Source organism: Gekko japonicus, unplaced genomic scaffold (assembly GCF_001447785.1).
Source record: "Gekko japonicus isolate JY-2015 unplaced genomic scaffold, Gekko_japonicus_V1.1 scaffold251, whole genome shotgun sequence".
NCBI lineage: Eukaryota > Metazoa > Chordata > Lepidosauria > Squamata > Gekkonidae > Gekko > Gekko japonicus.
This window is the reverse complement of record NW_015161956.1, coordinates 1,304,869-1,320,533: the sequence shown is the minus strand read 5'-3', so window position 1 is coordinate 1,320,533 and position 15,665 is coordinate 1,304,869. Positions and strand designations below refer to the sequence as shown.

Here is a 15,665-nt window from a genome sequence, read left to right as displayed (position 1 = left end):
CCGTAGCCCCCTTCTGGAGCCTCCTACTAAGGTGGCATAACTATTGCCATCACCTACCATTACATGAAATATGGTTGTAGGCTTGAAGGGTTCAAAAACAACACGAGACACAGATCTGCAGAATCTGTCTGACCCGGACTGGCTCAGCAGTGTTTTATTAGATTTCCCCCTTTTCCCTCCCCCCTGCCATGTATATCGAAAGCTACAAGCATACTGTGAACTCAAATAACAGGATGTGCTCTGCAGACAGCCCACCTCCTTATCTCCACCTCACCATAGCCAAGTTTCTTCTCACGGTGATCTCAGTAGATGTTTTGCCCCCGCAGTCAGAGTAACGAGACGGACAACAGTTTGGATCAAACAAAGGCCACTTTATTAACTATATACAGTTTATAAACCACAAAAATGGCAAGGGAGCATTTCCTAAGTAGCGGAACAGACAAGGCAGGTGTCCTCCTTGTCTAATATGTGGGCAAGTCACCAACCCCGGCCTTGAGCCATTAATCTGGCTCGCGACCAGCAGCTTAACCACTGGTAGCCTCCCAGGAGCACCTACCCCTGAAACCATATTTACAAGATTTAAAGAATGCAGTACAAGTATTTCATCAGGTAGCCCAGGAAGCTACCCTGGATTTATGGGACTGGCTCCCAAACCTAAGTGGTTGGGTCAAAACCTTGTTACACTTTTTGGTGCTAGGTGGTTTTGTAATCTTGGTGTGTTTTCTTGCTATTTCCTGTGCAGCAAATGTATTCCTTCTGTATTTTCTTCCGGAATCAAAATAGTCTCTAACTCCACAGCAGCTATATCGCCACAACAACGTAAAATAGATGGGTGGGCCTAATAGCTTCCTGTAGCCAATTCTGTTTGGGTTCCTTTTAAACCCAAAAATGGAGGATTGTGACGAGAAATTTTAGAAATATAGAAAGTTTGGGTTTTAAAATGACCCCAATAGCTTCTAAAATTCATATATCTGTCTCTGGTTTTTTTGCTAGCAAAACAGCAAGGAGGCCTGGTCTGTTTCAAGTCCTTTGTTCTAGACAAATCTCTTTATCAGTCACCCCGGCAAAAGTTCACAACATTCCAATCCCAGGATTTGAATCAATGAATGTTTCCCTAGGTGTGAAACTCACAATTTCCTAGGCAAATAAAATGCAGCTGGAGGGCCATTTGAAGAATGACATACTTCAATCCAAAATGCAAACTAATTCCTGAGATTCAGAGATTCACACAGACCCCATTTCCACCTCAGAGGTAACTTCAAAGTTCTCTCTCTGATAACTTCAAAGAACAGTTTATCCCAATGGTGGGAACACCAGAAAAACAATAACACTATATTGATCCAGTAAATAAGAGTATAAATTTTTGTTGTGTGAGACCAAGAAAGCACATTTCCTGCAAGACAATTTCAACTTCTAAATGTTAATTTACAACTGTAATTATTGAGGGACCTCTTTGATCATTTTGGTATAAATACAGGTCAAATCCAACAGACTTTCGCTGGCTCTTGAAGGAACAAGAGAGGCCTTTGCCCTCTGACAAGCCTTTTGGAGTCAGCCTGAAAGGGCCTTTCATCTCTGCATGCTTTGGGTGGGATAGAACTTTGCTTGCATGATTATTTTTCTGTGTATTTACTATCAATATTTAGGAAATAGGATTCTACTGTGTTGGCAAACTGGCATAGCGTCTTGCTGGTCACCTTGCCAGGTAAACGTTGAATGTTGATCTTTTAATAAAAATAAGTTTTATTGGAAGAAAAGACCCTTGCTTGAGTGTCTCTGCCAGCGTGTAGTGGTTTCCAACTTGCACCTTTCGCCTTTGGTGAGGAGGCAACACTCAGGGGACACACGAACCAGAGGGGGAGTGTGGGGACACATCATTTTTCTTAAAACACCCTCATAAAGCCAGGCTTGGCTTAAACAGTGGCTTTTACTGGGAGGCTAGGAGAACCAAATCTTGGCTGAGAAAACTCAGGCACTGCCAAAACATCCTCCATGCAAGCAACCACCACCACCCCCGCCTTCTGTCCTGTCAGCTCAGTCCAAAAGTACTAAGAATGGGCAAATCTCTGTCCTTGCCTCAGGCATCTCCTACTGACCAAATGGCTAGTCTTTTGTCTGTCAAATGTACAGACAGGCAGAGACAAAGAGCCTCTGGTCTGTGCTACTGTCATGAATGAAGTATGTGACATGTTTCCAGCCCCACCTTCTGTTCACCTATATGTCAGGAAATACCTATGGAATAATCCTCTCATTCCTGTCTCCATCTATTTGTCTAAAATACCTGCATTCTTATACCTATGCCAGACCTATCAAAGGTAAACATTAATTTTCCACAAACAGTGAATGGTCACCAATTCAAGTTCATCCTGCTGCATATTAAGAAACTCTTCTGTCTGGCACCAGAGAAACACCAGACTACCATATTGTTCCACAATGGACACTCCCAGGCCAACCATCTAGCACCTGGCTAGGCCCATCATAGCTATTGTTCTGCTCCTCTGGGACCTCACTGGTCACTTCTAGGATGCGCCCCTCTTGACAACTGCACCCCCTGGGACACCTGATTGGCCCAGGTAATCTTCACCTGGGGCAAGCCCCTCAAGATCTCCCATTGGTCAGCATTGTTCTCCAATGTCTATATCCATCAGAGCACATGGCCTCAGATTTTGTGTGTCTGCCCCTGATGCCAAGTGGCAGTTCACCCCTGAACTTTGGTTTGGGCCATAATCTCATCTCCATGGACCCCTACACATCTAGACAAATTGTATCACCCTGTAACTGACCCCTCTATTCACTATCAATCACCTCTGTTTTCTTAGTTCCATATTGCTTGCTCTTTTTTGAGTGTTTAGTGTGCTTGTAATTAGGGAAATATTTTAATAAAAACTATTTAATTTACTCATCAAATTTGGAGTCTTCCGATTGTACTGGACCTTGATATAGACAGATGTACCAGTCCCTTGTACCCCTCTGGCCTTGCCTGCTGCCTAGCAACAAGGCAGGCAGTTGGCAGTAATAACTCTTCAGGAGGTCCCTTTACCTCATGAGAGGCTGGGACCACAACTGGAGCCTGCATGGGTTTAAAAGGAGACTGGAAACACAAGCCAAAGGATGCCTCCATGTTGCAGAGGAGGTGCCTGCAGAGAGGAGTGAGAACAAAGGTGAAGCAATCCCCTTACCTCTCTGTTCTGAGACCTTGTGGGACCCCTGGGAAGGCAAACAGAAACTAAAGCTAGCAGCTTGGAAAGGGTGAACACCCTTTCACTTTCCCCAAGGGTAGGAAGAATAAGCCAGTGCTTCACAATCAGCAGAGGATTATACAAATCATCACCAAGGACAACACAAATCATTAATGCATTACTGACTGCCAGATCTGTGCCTGTCGCTTTAAAAGATGCTTAGGCACACCCACTATCCAATTTGCTGTTTGTCTGAGGGCGATAGGAAGGCTTCCACTCTCCTGGCTTTCTGCAAACTATGCAAAACTAAATAATTCAAGAGTGCTTTTCTACACATGCAACAAAGCTACACTGCACTAACTGATTCCTAAAGTTACTTCTTATTGTACTGTTTGCTGAATGTCCTATCCTATCGATTATATTGACTCACTATGTGTAATCCACCTCGAATTCAAGTGAAAAAGGCAGACTACAAATAATATAAGTAGACAATAAAATTTCTTTGTTACTCTTACTGAATTTGTTGCTAAAGTTTGCTTTGAGTACCTTTTAAGATATTGTTAAAATTCAACCTTCAACCAACTAGTTACTCATGATTCGTGCCTTTTATGCTGCCCATGAGGGGCTCAGGGTAATGTGAACAGTTTTCCCTTCCTTCACCATACCTTCAAGTTAGGCTGAGAGCTGAAGAATGAGAGCCTCCCCAGTTCTAGTTGAACACTGCAACCACTATACTATATTCCCTCCTGTGATTATGACACTTTTCTGTTCCTACCTTAAACCTTCCCTCTTCTCCCAAGAATTATTCAAATAACACTAGCTACTTCAAACACCCTAAAAACATTGTTCAATATATTTGCTAGCTAACCCCAGTTCTTTTTATTCAGCATTGACCTGTCACAGACCACTCCTCATAAAGGAATAAGGCATTTCTATTATATCTGCTCCTTATCTTCTTTTATGTTCTAAAATTTCCCACTCCAATATAGATTTCTATATTGCCTCAAGACCTCTTCATAAAGAAATGCTTCCCAAAAGGCATGTGGCTACCATACCAGTCTTAAAATTACAAGAAAAATGCCTACATGGAGTTTCTTCTTATCTCCACCAACTTGTATTCAGGGTGCTTTTAAGACAAAGAGATACAAAACTGTTGGATTAATCTTTAAAAATAATTTGTTTCCTTACCACTGGATTAGGTCTGGGTGTATATATTCTTGGCTTGACAATGCTAGGTGCAGGCTTATCTCCGCTGAGCACAGGCTTGTCAGATAAAACATCTATGGTAGGAGGTACTGCCAGTTTTGCGGATTCGATAGTTGATGGTGTTGGAATGTAAACTGGTTCTGGATCCACCTCTCCATCTACTTTTACCCACAATGGAAAGTTCTTCACAGGTTTTTCTGGCTCTGTGTCACAGATTGCTAAAACAAAGGTACAGAAGTTTATTAGAGGGTTATTTTCCCATGAATGATCTCTGCTATAATACATATTACAGAAAGATTTACTATAAATAAATCCTGGACAGGTAGAACGGATGGCGGAAGACAGGAAGGCCTGGCGGGATCTGGTCCATGGGGTCGCAAAGAGTCGGACTCGACTGTGCGACTGAACAACAACAACTTGGAGAAGGCAATGGGTTGGATGTACTGAAGCTCAATCCAGACAAGACTGAGATGCTGTTGGGTCAATGCTTAAGGATTTAGGGGTCAGCCTGATCTGGAGGGAGTTCCATCTCCCCTGAAGAAGCAGGTTCGTCGCTTAGGGATGCTACTGGAGATCCTGGCCTGTGTCTGGAGGCTCAGATCTCCCCCATGGCACACAGCACTTTACATCAGTTTTGGCTGATATGCTAGTTTACAGCACTTCCTTGAAAAGCACAATCTGACCACAGTGATCCATGCTGTGATTACATTCAAGTTGTTGTTGGTGGAAAGTCCCATCAAATCGCAACTGATTTACAGTGACCCTGTAGGATTTTCAAGGCACGAGATATTCGGAGGTGGTTTGCCATTACCTGTCTCTGTGTAGCGATCCTGGACTTCCTTGGTTGTCACCCACCCAAACACTAACCAGGGCTGACCCTGCTTAGCTTCCAAGATTGGGCATATCCAAGTTAGATTACTGTAATGCACTCTACATGGGGCTGCCTCCAAAAATGGTTCAGAAACTTTAGTTGATTGAAAATGCAGCAGCCAAGCTACTGTCAGGGGTGGGATACAGGAATCATATAACCCCAGTGCTGAAAGATCTGCATAGGCTACCCATCTGTTTTCAGGCACAATCCAAAGTAATTGTTATAAATATTTCTATACCACCTCTTCAGAGTCCTGCTCAAGACAGCAGGGAATTAAAAACTGCCCTATAAACCATAAGCTATTAAAAATGTTATTTTTAAGGCCCTAAATGGCTTGGGACCAGGGTACCTGAAGGATAGTCCCGTCCCATATTGTAATGTCTGCCAGCTAAGATCCTCCTCACAAGCCTGCTCTGTGAGCCACCACCTTCAGAACTGAGATGGGTGACAACCAGAGACAGGGCTTTTTCAGTGGTGGCACTCTGCATGCAGGATGCCCTTCTACTCAAGGCTTGTCTAGCATCTACACTACTTTCTTTTAGGTACCAGGCCAAACTTTTCTATTTACTCAATGTTTCTATAAAGCATTTTGATTTTGAAAGACACTGTTTTATAGTCAGCCTAAGAAATATTTAAGAGTCCTTTTAAGCTGCTCCATGTTTTGGGTGGTTTTATGCTCCAGCTGTATTCCTGAATGCTGTGTTTTAATAACTTGTATGATGATATTATTGTCTGGTTTTATATTGTAAGTCATCTCAGGCAGGTTCCCTGGAAAGGCAGCTCAGAAATTTTTCAAATAAATAAGATTATAAGAACTGAGAAAGTTGTATCAGTTCTTGCTAATCAGTATTCGGAAAGGTGTTAAGTCTTGGGCAGCAAAAGAAAGGACAAAAAGGTAGAAAAGAAGATGCTTACAAAAGGGGTCTGCCAGTAGCATTTCCTGAACCAGTAAATGGGATTCAGGCACCACAGGAGAGCACATCTGATGTCTGGGGATATGTTCAGCTGGATCAGCTGCCTAAAAGAAACTCACTGTTGACCGAATAGTAGTAGCCACTGTCATAGCCTGGAGTGACATGATTTTGCCCAGGAAACTGAGCTGATACAGTTCATGACATCCTGCAAGTGGGTCAGATGCAGATTTGAATAACTGTAGTACTACAATTTCTTGCGTGATGGACACATCTTGTGTCGTCTGTCGGAAGACAGAAAGAGTCTATTTGAAGCTGTTCTCCCAGACGCTGGAAGTGCTGCATTTTGATGAAGAGAGCCTTTGCCTCTCTTATGAAGCCATAGTGCTTAAGCTAGGATAGACCAAGGTTCAAGTCCCTGAGTTCCCTTGCCTCCAACAGGTATCTGATTAACAGGTCACCCAAATAAGGAGAAAATACATGACTCACAACACAGCTATACTCTCATGGCCACTATCATTTTCATGATCTGGACAGCATTTCACATTATTACAAAAAGGGTTTCCCTGACCACTTAGTTATATGGTTGGACTTGGGTGGCTTGGAGTTGTAATGGGAACCAAGCTAATATTTACAGGCCATACTTTCATGGTAGCCAGTGTTAACAGGTGGAAATTACACACACACACCCCTAAATTCGATCTATAAAAAATGAAAGGAGGGAGACTGAAACACTGGACTTACTGTGAGGGTTTCTTCTCATCAGTGGACTGGAAGGTAACCTTGTATGGGCTGCGCCTCCGCCTTGCTTCATGGGCAAGGCATATGCATTCCCCCCCCCCCATGGATTCCACTATCCTAAGGACACACTCTCCCCCAGCTCATGTCTCACCAAGCTTCTGAATGAAAACTGATCCACCGCTAACCTAACAATCATCAATGAAAATCAACTCACCATTACCACCAAAGTCCTATACTGGAGATACTGAAAAGCCGCAGAATAGATGAGGAAAAAAACCCTTATACAGTTTCCCAACTGATATAGCATCCCGCTACAATTCCTACTCAGCAAATTAGGGCAGGGAAAACACCATGCTGGAGGTTCCCATAGTCATCAGGGAGCTAGGGAAAGCTGGAGAGGCCTGCAGCATGACAGGGTTCCCAGAGAGAAAAAAATGCTGACTTAAATTCTGCTCCCACCTGGCTGTTCGACCGGGTGATCTGGGAGGGGGAGGGCTCACCAGCAACATCTTCAAGCAACCCACTGCAAGATTCGGCAGCCTCTGAGCCTGCATAGCGAGGATCTGAAATTGACAAGGCAGTGTGCTCTGAAGAGGCTTGACTGAGCCCCAGGAAAGAGTTGAGTGCAGTCAGTAGTAGGGGGCCAGAGGAAGGCTCCAAAACCTTCGACCTTCCTGCCCTGATGATCACAGCTTTCGCTGCTTCTTCCACCTGAGGAAATCCTCCCCCCATGACCAAAGTGTCAGCTGGTAAGGTTTGTCCTTTTTAAAAAAAATAATTTATCGTTTTCCATTACAAAAAAGTAAACAAAATATACAATCTTTACAACACATTTTTTTGCAGTTTTCCTTATATATTTTGCTTTATCCATCTATCTAATTTTTGCCATCTTTTTTTGAATATTTTTTCTTCTTTTCCTGCTAGTATCATATTTATCTTATCCATTTCTTTTATTTCCAAAATTTTCATAGTTAATTCTTCTCTGTTTGGTATTCTGATTTCCAACATTTCGCTATAAGTATTCTAGACATAGTATCAAACATGAATCGTTATAATTTATCCCATCTGGTATCATATTGAGTAGATATACTTCTGGTTCTAACTTTAGATCTATTTCAGTTATTTCTAATATTATTTGTTTTATAGTTTTCCAAAATTTATTTATCTTTTCACATCTCCACCATATGTGATAATATGACCCAATGTTTTTTTTACATCTCCAACAATTCCCTGAACTGCTTTTATAGCACTTAGCGATCTTTTCAGGAGTCCAATGCCACCTATAGCACATTTTAAAGATATTTTCTTTATATGCTGTGGCTCTTAATAATTTTGTTGATTTCCACATTTTTAACCATTTGTCTAAACTTATATTATGCCCCAAGACTTTCATCCAGGCTTTCATACATGGTTTTATTATTTCCTCTTGCATCTCTTTACTTAATAAGAAGTTATATAACTTCTGTATCATTTTGTCTGCTGATGACAGCCATATTTTATCCAGTTCTGATTTTGTTTTTATAAAGCTTCTTGTTTTATCCTTTGCAAATATTGATTTCAGTTGTATTTTTTCCCAACTTGTGAGATTAATGTTCAGTGTTTGTAACGTTTCAAAGGGTTTCAGTTCGTTATTTTGCGTTAATAATATTTCATAGCTGACCTTTTTACTTTCCATCATTAGATTTGGTAATACGAATGCTTCTAATGGGGATACCCACATTGGTATTTTATCATAAAACATCTCCTTTATATTTCTCCAAGTTTTTATTAATGCTTCTCTAATTATGTGTTTATTAAAGCTTTTTTGTATTTTGTCTTTTTTGTACCACCCATAGGCATGCCAGCCCATGTGTAGGTCATGACCTTCTAGTACTAATAACGTAAGGTTTGTCCTTGATGCAATCTTTCTTTTTTGTAGATCCAGAGTCCGGGATCTTTTTGATTTGCTCTTCATCCATGTTTAGGACTTCTGTTACTTTGTACTGAACAGAAAAGGTAAGACCTTGCTGTAAGTCAGCCTTCAGAATGGAGCTAGGAGCTAGCGACCTGCTGGAGTGGCAGGGCTATCCAAACTGGAAGGAAAGCCTCACTCTGTACCGGGAGAGACACACAAAATTTGCACAGCCCTGCCTGGAGCGAGAAGAGGTGTAACCTAACCAGTTCAGATGACTTCCCCCACTGAAGGAGAAGACAGAGGAGAGAGGACAAATCCTCGTCCCTCTGTCTATGGCAACTTTTTTTACACTTCATTTCCTTCAGATCCTGTGGAATGTCCTTAAACACTTTGAGTAATATAGGCACAAACATCTGGGCTGACTGAAGCCCCATCAAGGATGACTGGAGGAGAGGGAAAGGAAGAGCCCCCTCCAACAGCAATTGAGTTCCTGTGCACCCCCGCTTGTTGCCTTTGGAATCCATTCCTATGGCTGAGGAACATGGCTGGGAGGGGAGTGTCCATTCAGCATGGTGCTTGCTGGGTCTTCCTAGTTTTGTATCACTGACAGGGTGTGACACGATGTGAGGTGCCAGCTCAGATGAGGTGTCGGCAGCTCTGACAACAGGCCCCTCGGCCACCAGTGCTTCAGAGCGTGAGAGGTCCAGCTGTCCACTTCCTGTCCATGTCGGTGCTTCAGCAGGGAAGTGGCAGCTGAAGAGGAAGCACTGGTGGCTGTCACTGCAGGAGCCTGTCCTCAGAGGATGAAACAGCCAAGTTGTCCTCTCACAGTGGCTCAGCACCAGCCACTGCCATGCAGTGTTCTGTTTGAGACATCATCTTCTTCATCCCTGCTGTCACCATTAGTGAACAGGCGGTGGAGGAGACAGCTGCTGCTGATTTAAGATGTTTAAGCATTTTTCCTAAGCAAAGCAAGAGAGCTGTGGAAGCTTGTCCATCCACTGAGCAGGTAGGGCACAGACTGGGAGAGCCGAATGCCTCCTTTGCAAAAAAAATAATAATCCTGCATATGCCCTGCACAACCAATACAAGGACACCTCCCTCCACTGAGGGAGATTTTGCCCCTTCCGGTAAGCTATAAAACCCCTTTCTCTTTGCCATTTGTTTCCATCAGAACTGGGGCATTTTCTCCTATAAAAAGGAATAGGTCAGGACTGGGCCTGACATAGCTGCAAACCATTTCCCCTCCTACTTATTGCCTATATTTCTTTACTGAATGTGCTAACACCACAGAGCATTCTAGAGTAAAGTGACCTGGGTTAAAACCAGTTGCTCTTTATGAAGAATACTGGTGTTACCTAGCCAGACTGTCAGCTTCTCGCAAAGAGAGCTGGTGCCCATCTTTCCAATTACAGGGCAGAATCCCTTTTGTCTCCTTTTTTGTCAACTGGGATAATTATTGCTTTAATTCATATACTAGGCATACTCATAAATAAGGATGATAGCAGCAAGACAGCATTTTATATTGGATTTAATCAGCTCAGGGAGAATACCATCTGGACCAGCCTTCTCTTATTTCGTGAGCTGTAAGTTCTTCAACTTCTCCAATATTAACTGGAGGTCATTCTGGGGCAATTTCCAATGATGGCATAACAGCCCTGGTCTCGAAATTTCTATAATTATTAAATGTATGTTGGTAGTGTTTTTCCCATATAGAAATCTGAATACAGACATACAAGGGATTTGTATTACGGCACTGGTCATTATAGGCCAAAATAATTTAGAATTGTTAGATAGTGATGCATTTGCAAAGAGATGGGACTACTTCATTAATAACTTCCTATACTCGTTCAGTCATAAGTATTGAGATGGCAGAACTCTGAGATTATTTTTCCTATAGTAGCGATACATGCCATGTACTTGCTTCTTGAGAACAGAACATTCACTGTTAAACCAAGAATTTGAGCCAGAATATCCATTTGGGTTGTATACTGCATTAATCTCTGAAATTGTATGCTGCATAATTGAAAGCACCTCCTTAAACTGCTCTACATCATAAAGCAACACAATAGCATCAGCCTGTAAATTCATAAATTCAGGAGACTTTACAGACTAGGTATTAGTCAGGCTTACCCTTCAGTGTTGTTTACCTATGATGGCCTTTTGTTCAAGAGAACTGAACAGGGGCACCTGGAATCAGCTAAATCAGAGGTGTCGAACTCATTTCTTACAAGGGCTGGATCTGACATAAATGTCACTTGGTCGGGCAGGCCATGTGTGCCATAAAATGTAACGCCATTCCCCCAGCCAATTTGGTGTAGTGGTTAAGTGCGTGGACTTTAATCTGGGAGAACCGGGTTTGATTCCCCACACCTCCACTTGCAGCTGCTGGATGACCTTGGGCAAGCCATAGTTCTGTCAGAGCTGTTCTCTCAAGGACAGTTCTGGAAAGAGCTCTCTCAGCCCCACCTACCTCACAGGGTGTTTGTTGTGGGGAGGGGAAGGGAAAGAAGTTTGTAAGCCACTCTGAGACTCTGAGTGAAGGGCAGGGTATAAATCCAATCTCTTCTTCACTCTCTGGCTCTTTTCCTCCCCCACCCTCCCCAGATGAGGAGGGAAGAGGAGCCCTAAGCCAATCGAAGGCTTTCTTTCTCTCCTCTGAAGCAGGAACTAGGAGAGACTGGCCAGAAGGAGCTGTTATATAAGGAACAGGAAACAGCACACAGCCAGTTGCTCTCAGGCTGGATTCGGCCCACGAACCGTATGTTTGACACCCCGAGCTAAATAATCTGGCTGAATATGTCCTTCACTTTTTCAGGTGCTGCTTTAAAAAACAGAGTTTAAGTGAGGTACACAAACTAAGGCTCTAGGCCTTGGGCTCTCATCCTGTAACCCAGTGATCTGGACCAGCAGGAACAATTCCAGCCTCTGTTAACTGCACAAGACAAAATTACAACATCACTAGCAATAATCTGTTGCACTAACACTTAAACTGATAATATAAAAGGACTTCTCAACAGCTAAGTTCCCCAGAGCTACATGCCTTGGCCCTAAGCTTGTCAAATGAAGCCACAGACTACTACTTGATATCTAAAACCGTCTCATATTTTGTCATGTCCAAGGAGCCTTGTTGGTATACATGGTATTAATGTTCTCCATTTTTATCTTTACAAAAACTCTCCAATGTAGGTTAAGCCAAATGAATAACTGGTCCCAGGTCATCCTATAATTGTGATGACAAAAACAGATCTGAATCCGAGTTTCCCTAATAGCAGTTGAGTGCTCAAACCACTCTGTCTTAAATGGATGCATGATCTGTAGTATATCTTATATGGCCATCAATCAGAAAAAAAATGTCATTTGATACAGTTAGAAAAAGATGGTACTTTGACTGTATTTCTAAACTACATTTAACAAACCCACATGGCCACTGAACAGCACAATTTTTAAAATCTGGAAGCAAGTCCTAGTATGTTAAATAGTGTTAATCCACAGTATCCACAGAATGGCACCTTAAAAGTCTCAGTAAAAACAATAGAAGAGTTGCCACTAATTTGTTGCACTCATTTCAGTGAGATTTAGTCACAACTAACTTTAGATGAACTGTAGTCCATATTATGCTGATATTTTATGGTCATAATTATTGATAATTATTATGACAGATCTTGCTACTTGTCAGAAGATGCTGACAGTGAAAGATCCTTTCTATATCCCTCTCTTGCCAGCAGCCCCTTCCAACCCTAGGAAAGATGACTAATAGCTCCATGGGTCAGGAGGTAAAATCACCTTTCTGCTTCTACAGTAAGCAAGGCTAGTACTTGTGGAAGAGGCAGGAATGGGTGGTTTTGTTCTCTTTTTCCATGGAGTCTTCCAGCCTCAATGGCAATTCATCAAAGCAGGCCTCAAGACTCTAAGAATCAACTTTCCTGGGCTTAGAAGGGCACATGCGGACAGATATGTACCAGGAGAAATCCCACTGCACAAAGGAAGTGACTGACTTTGAAATTGCTGACCACTACTTACTATATTCCATCTTCTTTTTTCTTTTCTTATCTTTCAGTTTCTCTTGCACCTCTCCTTTTTCTGTCTCCTCCTCCCATTGCTCTTGTTCTTTCCCATGATACAACCAACGCTTTCCAGGCAGAGACTTCTCCAGGATCTTCTTGTTCTTGGAACCTCCTTTCACTAGGACCACTCTTCTCTTTAAACACGTGCAGCCAAACATGCAATCTGGCTTTCGGCAGTGTGTAGGCTGGCGTTTCTCAAGAGCTAGGCTAGAACAGACACAGCCAAGTCGGCAGAAATCATTGTTGCATGGTGGCGCCTGCTTTTTGATGATTTTGTGGATTGGTTTGTTTTTGAGTGATGCCTGAAAGAATATAGGCGTTATTTGCAAATATTCAGAAAAATAATTGTATACACATATCAAGTGAAAAGAAATACCTATAATACAGGGTCCTGAAATTAAGTATTTAGTTTGCTTTCAGTGATGAGGAATTACTTCATTGAGGGATTCTGGATCAGACCAATAGTCCATCTACTCCAGCACTGCGTTTCTTACAATGGTCAACCAGATGCCCATGAGGTGTGCAATAAAGCACAAAAGCCAAAATGTTCTCCAGTTGTTGCCAGCTGTAACTTGTACACTATTTTGGAAAACTATATCAAGTTTCCATTTACCCATCATGCCTAATAGCCATTGATGGACCTATCCTCCACGAATGCCTTGTGTGAAATCATCTGAAGTAGAAGCATCACAACATCTTGGGATAATAAATTCTATAATAAATGGGTTGCACTTTTTGTTTGTATGTTCCTAGAACATGCAATAGAAGAACATTCTAAACACTTTCTCTATACCAGGTATCAATATAAATAATTCTAATTCTACGGATCAGGCTGCATAAGAGAAGGAAGACCTTTTTTCCAAATTTGGTTTCCAAACTAGTGTTATGTGCCAATGATTATTATGTATCACAACACATTTTGCTGGTCAAAGTAAATCTACTGCATAATCTAGCTCAGTGGGTAGGCACGAAGGTCACTTGGCGTGACCAATCCCTCTCTAAGCAATTAAAAACATCTCTCTGCTTTGTGAAGATAAAATGACAGCATCCCTTCCCAACTACTGCTCTCCTCTTCCACCACACGTGCACACATACACTGTTGCTCTGGATGGGAAAGAACACTGCTACTGACTCGTTCTCCCTGCATCGAAGCTGCTGTTTGCCTCTTCCAGAGAAAACACATAGGTAGCAGTACTATTTTACCCCTGCAGGGAAAGTCAGAAATTGATTTGCAGCAGAGTCCAGCAGAGAAAAGAATTCCATACTGAAGCACTGCAGACCTACTCTAGAATATTGTAACTTTTGTACAGGCTGCCATTTTCTGACTGCCTCCCCCACCAGGCCACCTGTTTCTGACTGGTAGTTCCCAGGACTCTTGACAAAGCAAGTAGCTCACAGAAATGAAATAAAGTCTGCCCTCCCCTGACCTACACTGATATGACATAAAATAGACAGACTATCTAGACTTACTGGCACTTCCGTTAATTTCTTGCCTCAACTGAAAATCTACAGCACAAAACAAGACATTTCAGATATAAATTAAGACAATTAACCTTGCTACAAATTCTCTTTGCCACATTTCTGAAGTCTAAAAAAGTAAGATGAAAGCAAACAACAATTTCAGCAGCTTACCTGAGCTGTAAGTAGAGTTGAGAGAGATAAGTCTGCTCGTTCTTCAGTAATATAGGTACGTGGCTTACCATCCCACAATGCACAATCCTCCAAGAACATCAACTTCAACTGTGTCTTAGATAAACTTGGTGGGCGACTATTTTGATGTTGCGGCTGTGCCTGACGCACAGGAATTTGTTTTCCTTGCACTGCTTCATCTGTGCTCAGTGCTATGAGAGCATCTACCTCAGTTGTGTGACTACTTGGCTGAGATTTACTGACTTTGTCTTCTGAAACAGATAAGCTGCATTTCTGCTTTGTTACAAAAGATGGCTTTCCTTTGCCTCTAGAGTGTGCTTGTTTTTTACTCTTAATTTTCTTTCTTTTCTTTCCAGAGACAGAAGGCACAGAAAGAGGCTTGAAAGTATAACGGCCAGATGGAGTAGTGGTGGATTGCTTTTTTAGAACACTATCTAGTGTCCGTACATAGCTGGTGCTTTTAGTTGGAAGCTGGTAAACCACAGGACCACTGGATGTGCTAGGAGAGAATCCCATGTTCGTTTCCATCAGCTTCCCTTCATTTTCCAAGTATTCATCAAGCTTGTCACTGCAGAAGGCAGATCGATTCTTCAAGGAGCCTTCTAAAATGCTACCTGAATAATCACATAAATCAACTTCAGATAAAGAATACTGCCCACATCACTATGAGAAACTGCTGGGTAAATTCTGTTTATTGTATATTGCTGAAGCATTCAGAATATGTACTCTTAACTATAAAAACTTTAGGAACTGTTACACAATAGCCACTTAAGTATCAAACATTTCCCCACTATCACAGAGCTCAGGAAAGATACTAACTAAACTTACTCTGAGAGGGCAATTATGAAAGGCTTCTAACTTTCAAGGGCTGCAAATAAATCCAAGATTAGATTTCTCTTTTGGTATAACAATAAATGTGGTAACTTTGGGTAACTTAAGAGTGTCTAGACAGCTAAAAATACCACGGTATCAAAAGAAACAGAACAGTATCTTGTGGTTGGTGGTTCAGTTCACAAGACAAAGTGTTGGAACAGTGAAATAAGCCTCAGCAGGTAACCCTCAGCAGGAACTATCATCACCTGTAAAGTGTGTGAGGAAAAAGGGATTGAATGATGCAAAAATTGAACTAAATTACAGTTATTCATT

The 15,665-nt window shown here is 42.0% G+C and overlaps 1 protein-coding gene across 1 annotated transcript in view; it reads right to left on the bottom strand.

The window, feature by feature from the left end:
- Positions 1-15,665, bottom strand: part of LOC107126016 (MAX gene-associated protein-like) — a 98,278-nt gene that overhangs the window by 63,376 nt on the left and 19,237 nt on the right. Inside the window, exons 8-10 of the mRNA XM_015429510.1 lie at positions 14,502-15,133; positions 12,826-13,171; positions 4,368-4,603 (exon numbers count right to left, since the gene is read on the bottom strand). Coding sequence (XP_015284996.1) covers positions 4,368-4,603; positions 12,826-13,171; positions 14,502-15,133 — 1,214 coding nt within the window. The remainder of the gene's footprint in view (positions 1-4,367; positions 4,604-12,825; positions 13,172-14,501; positions 15,134-15,665) is intronic.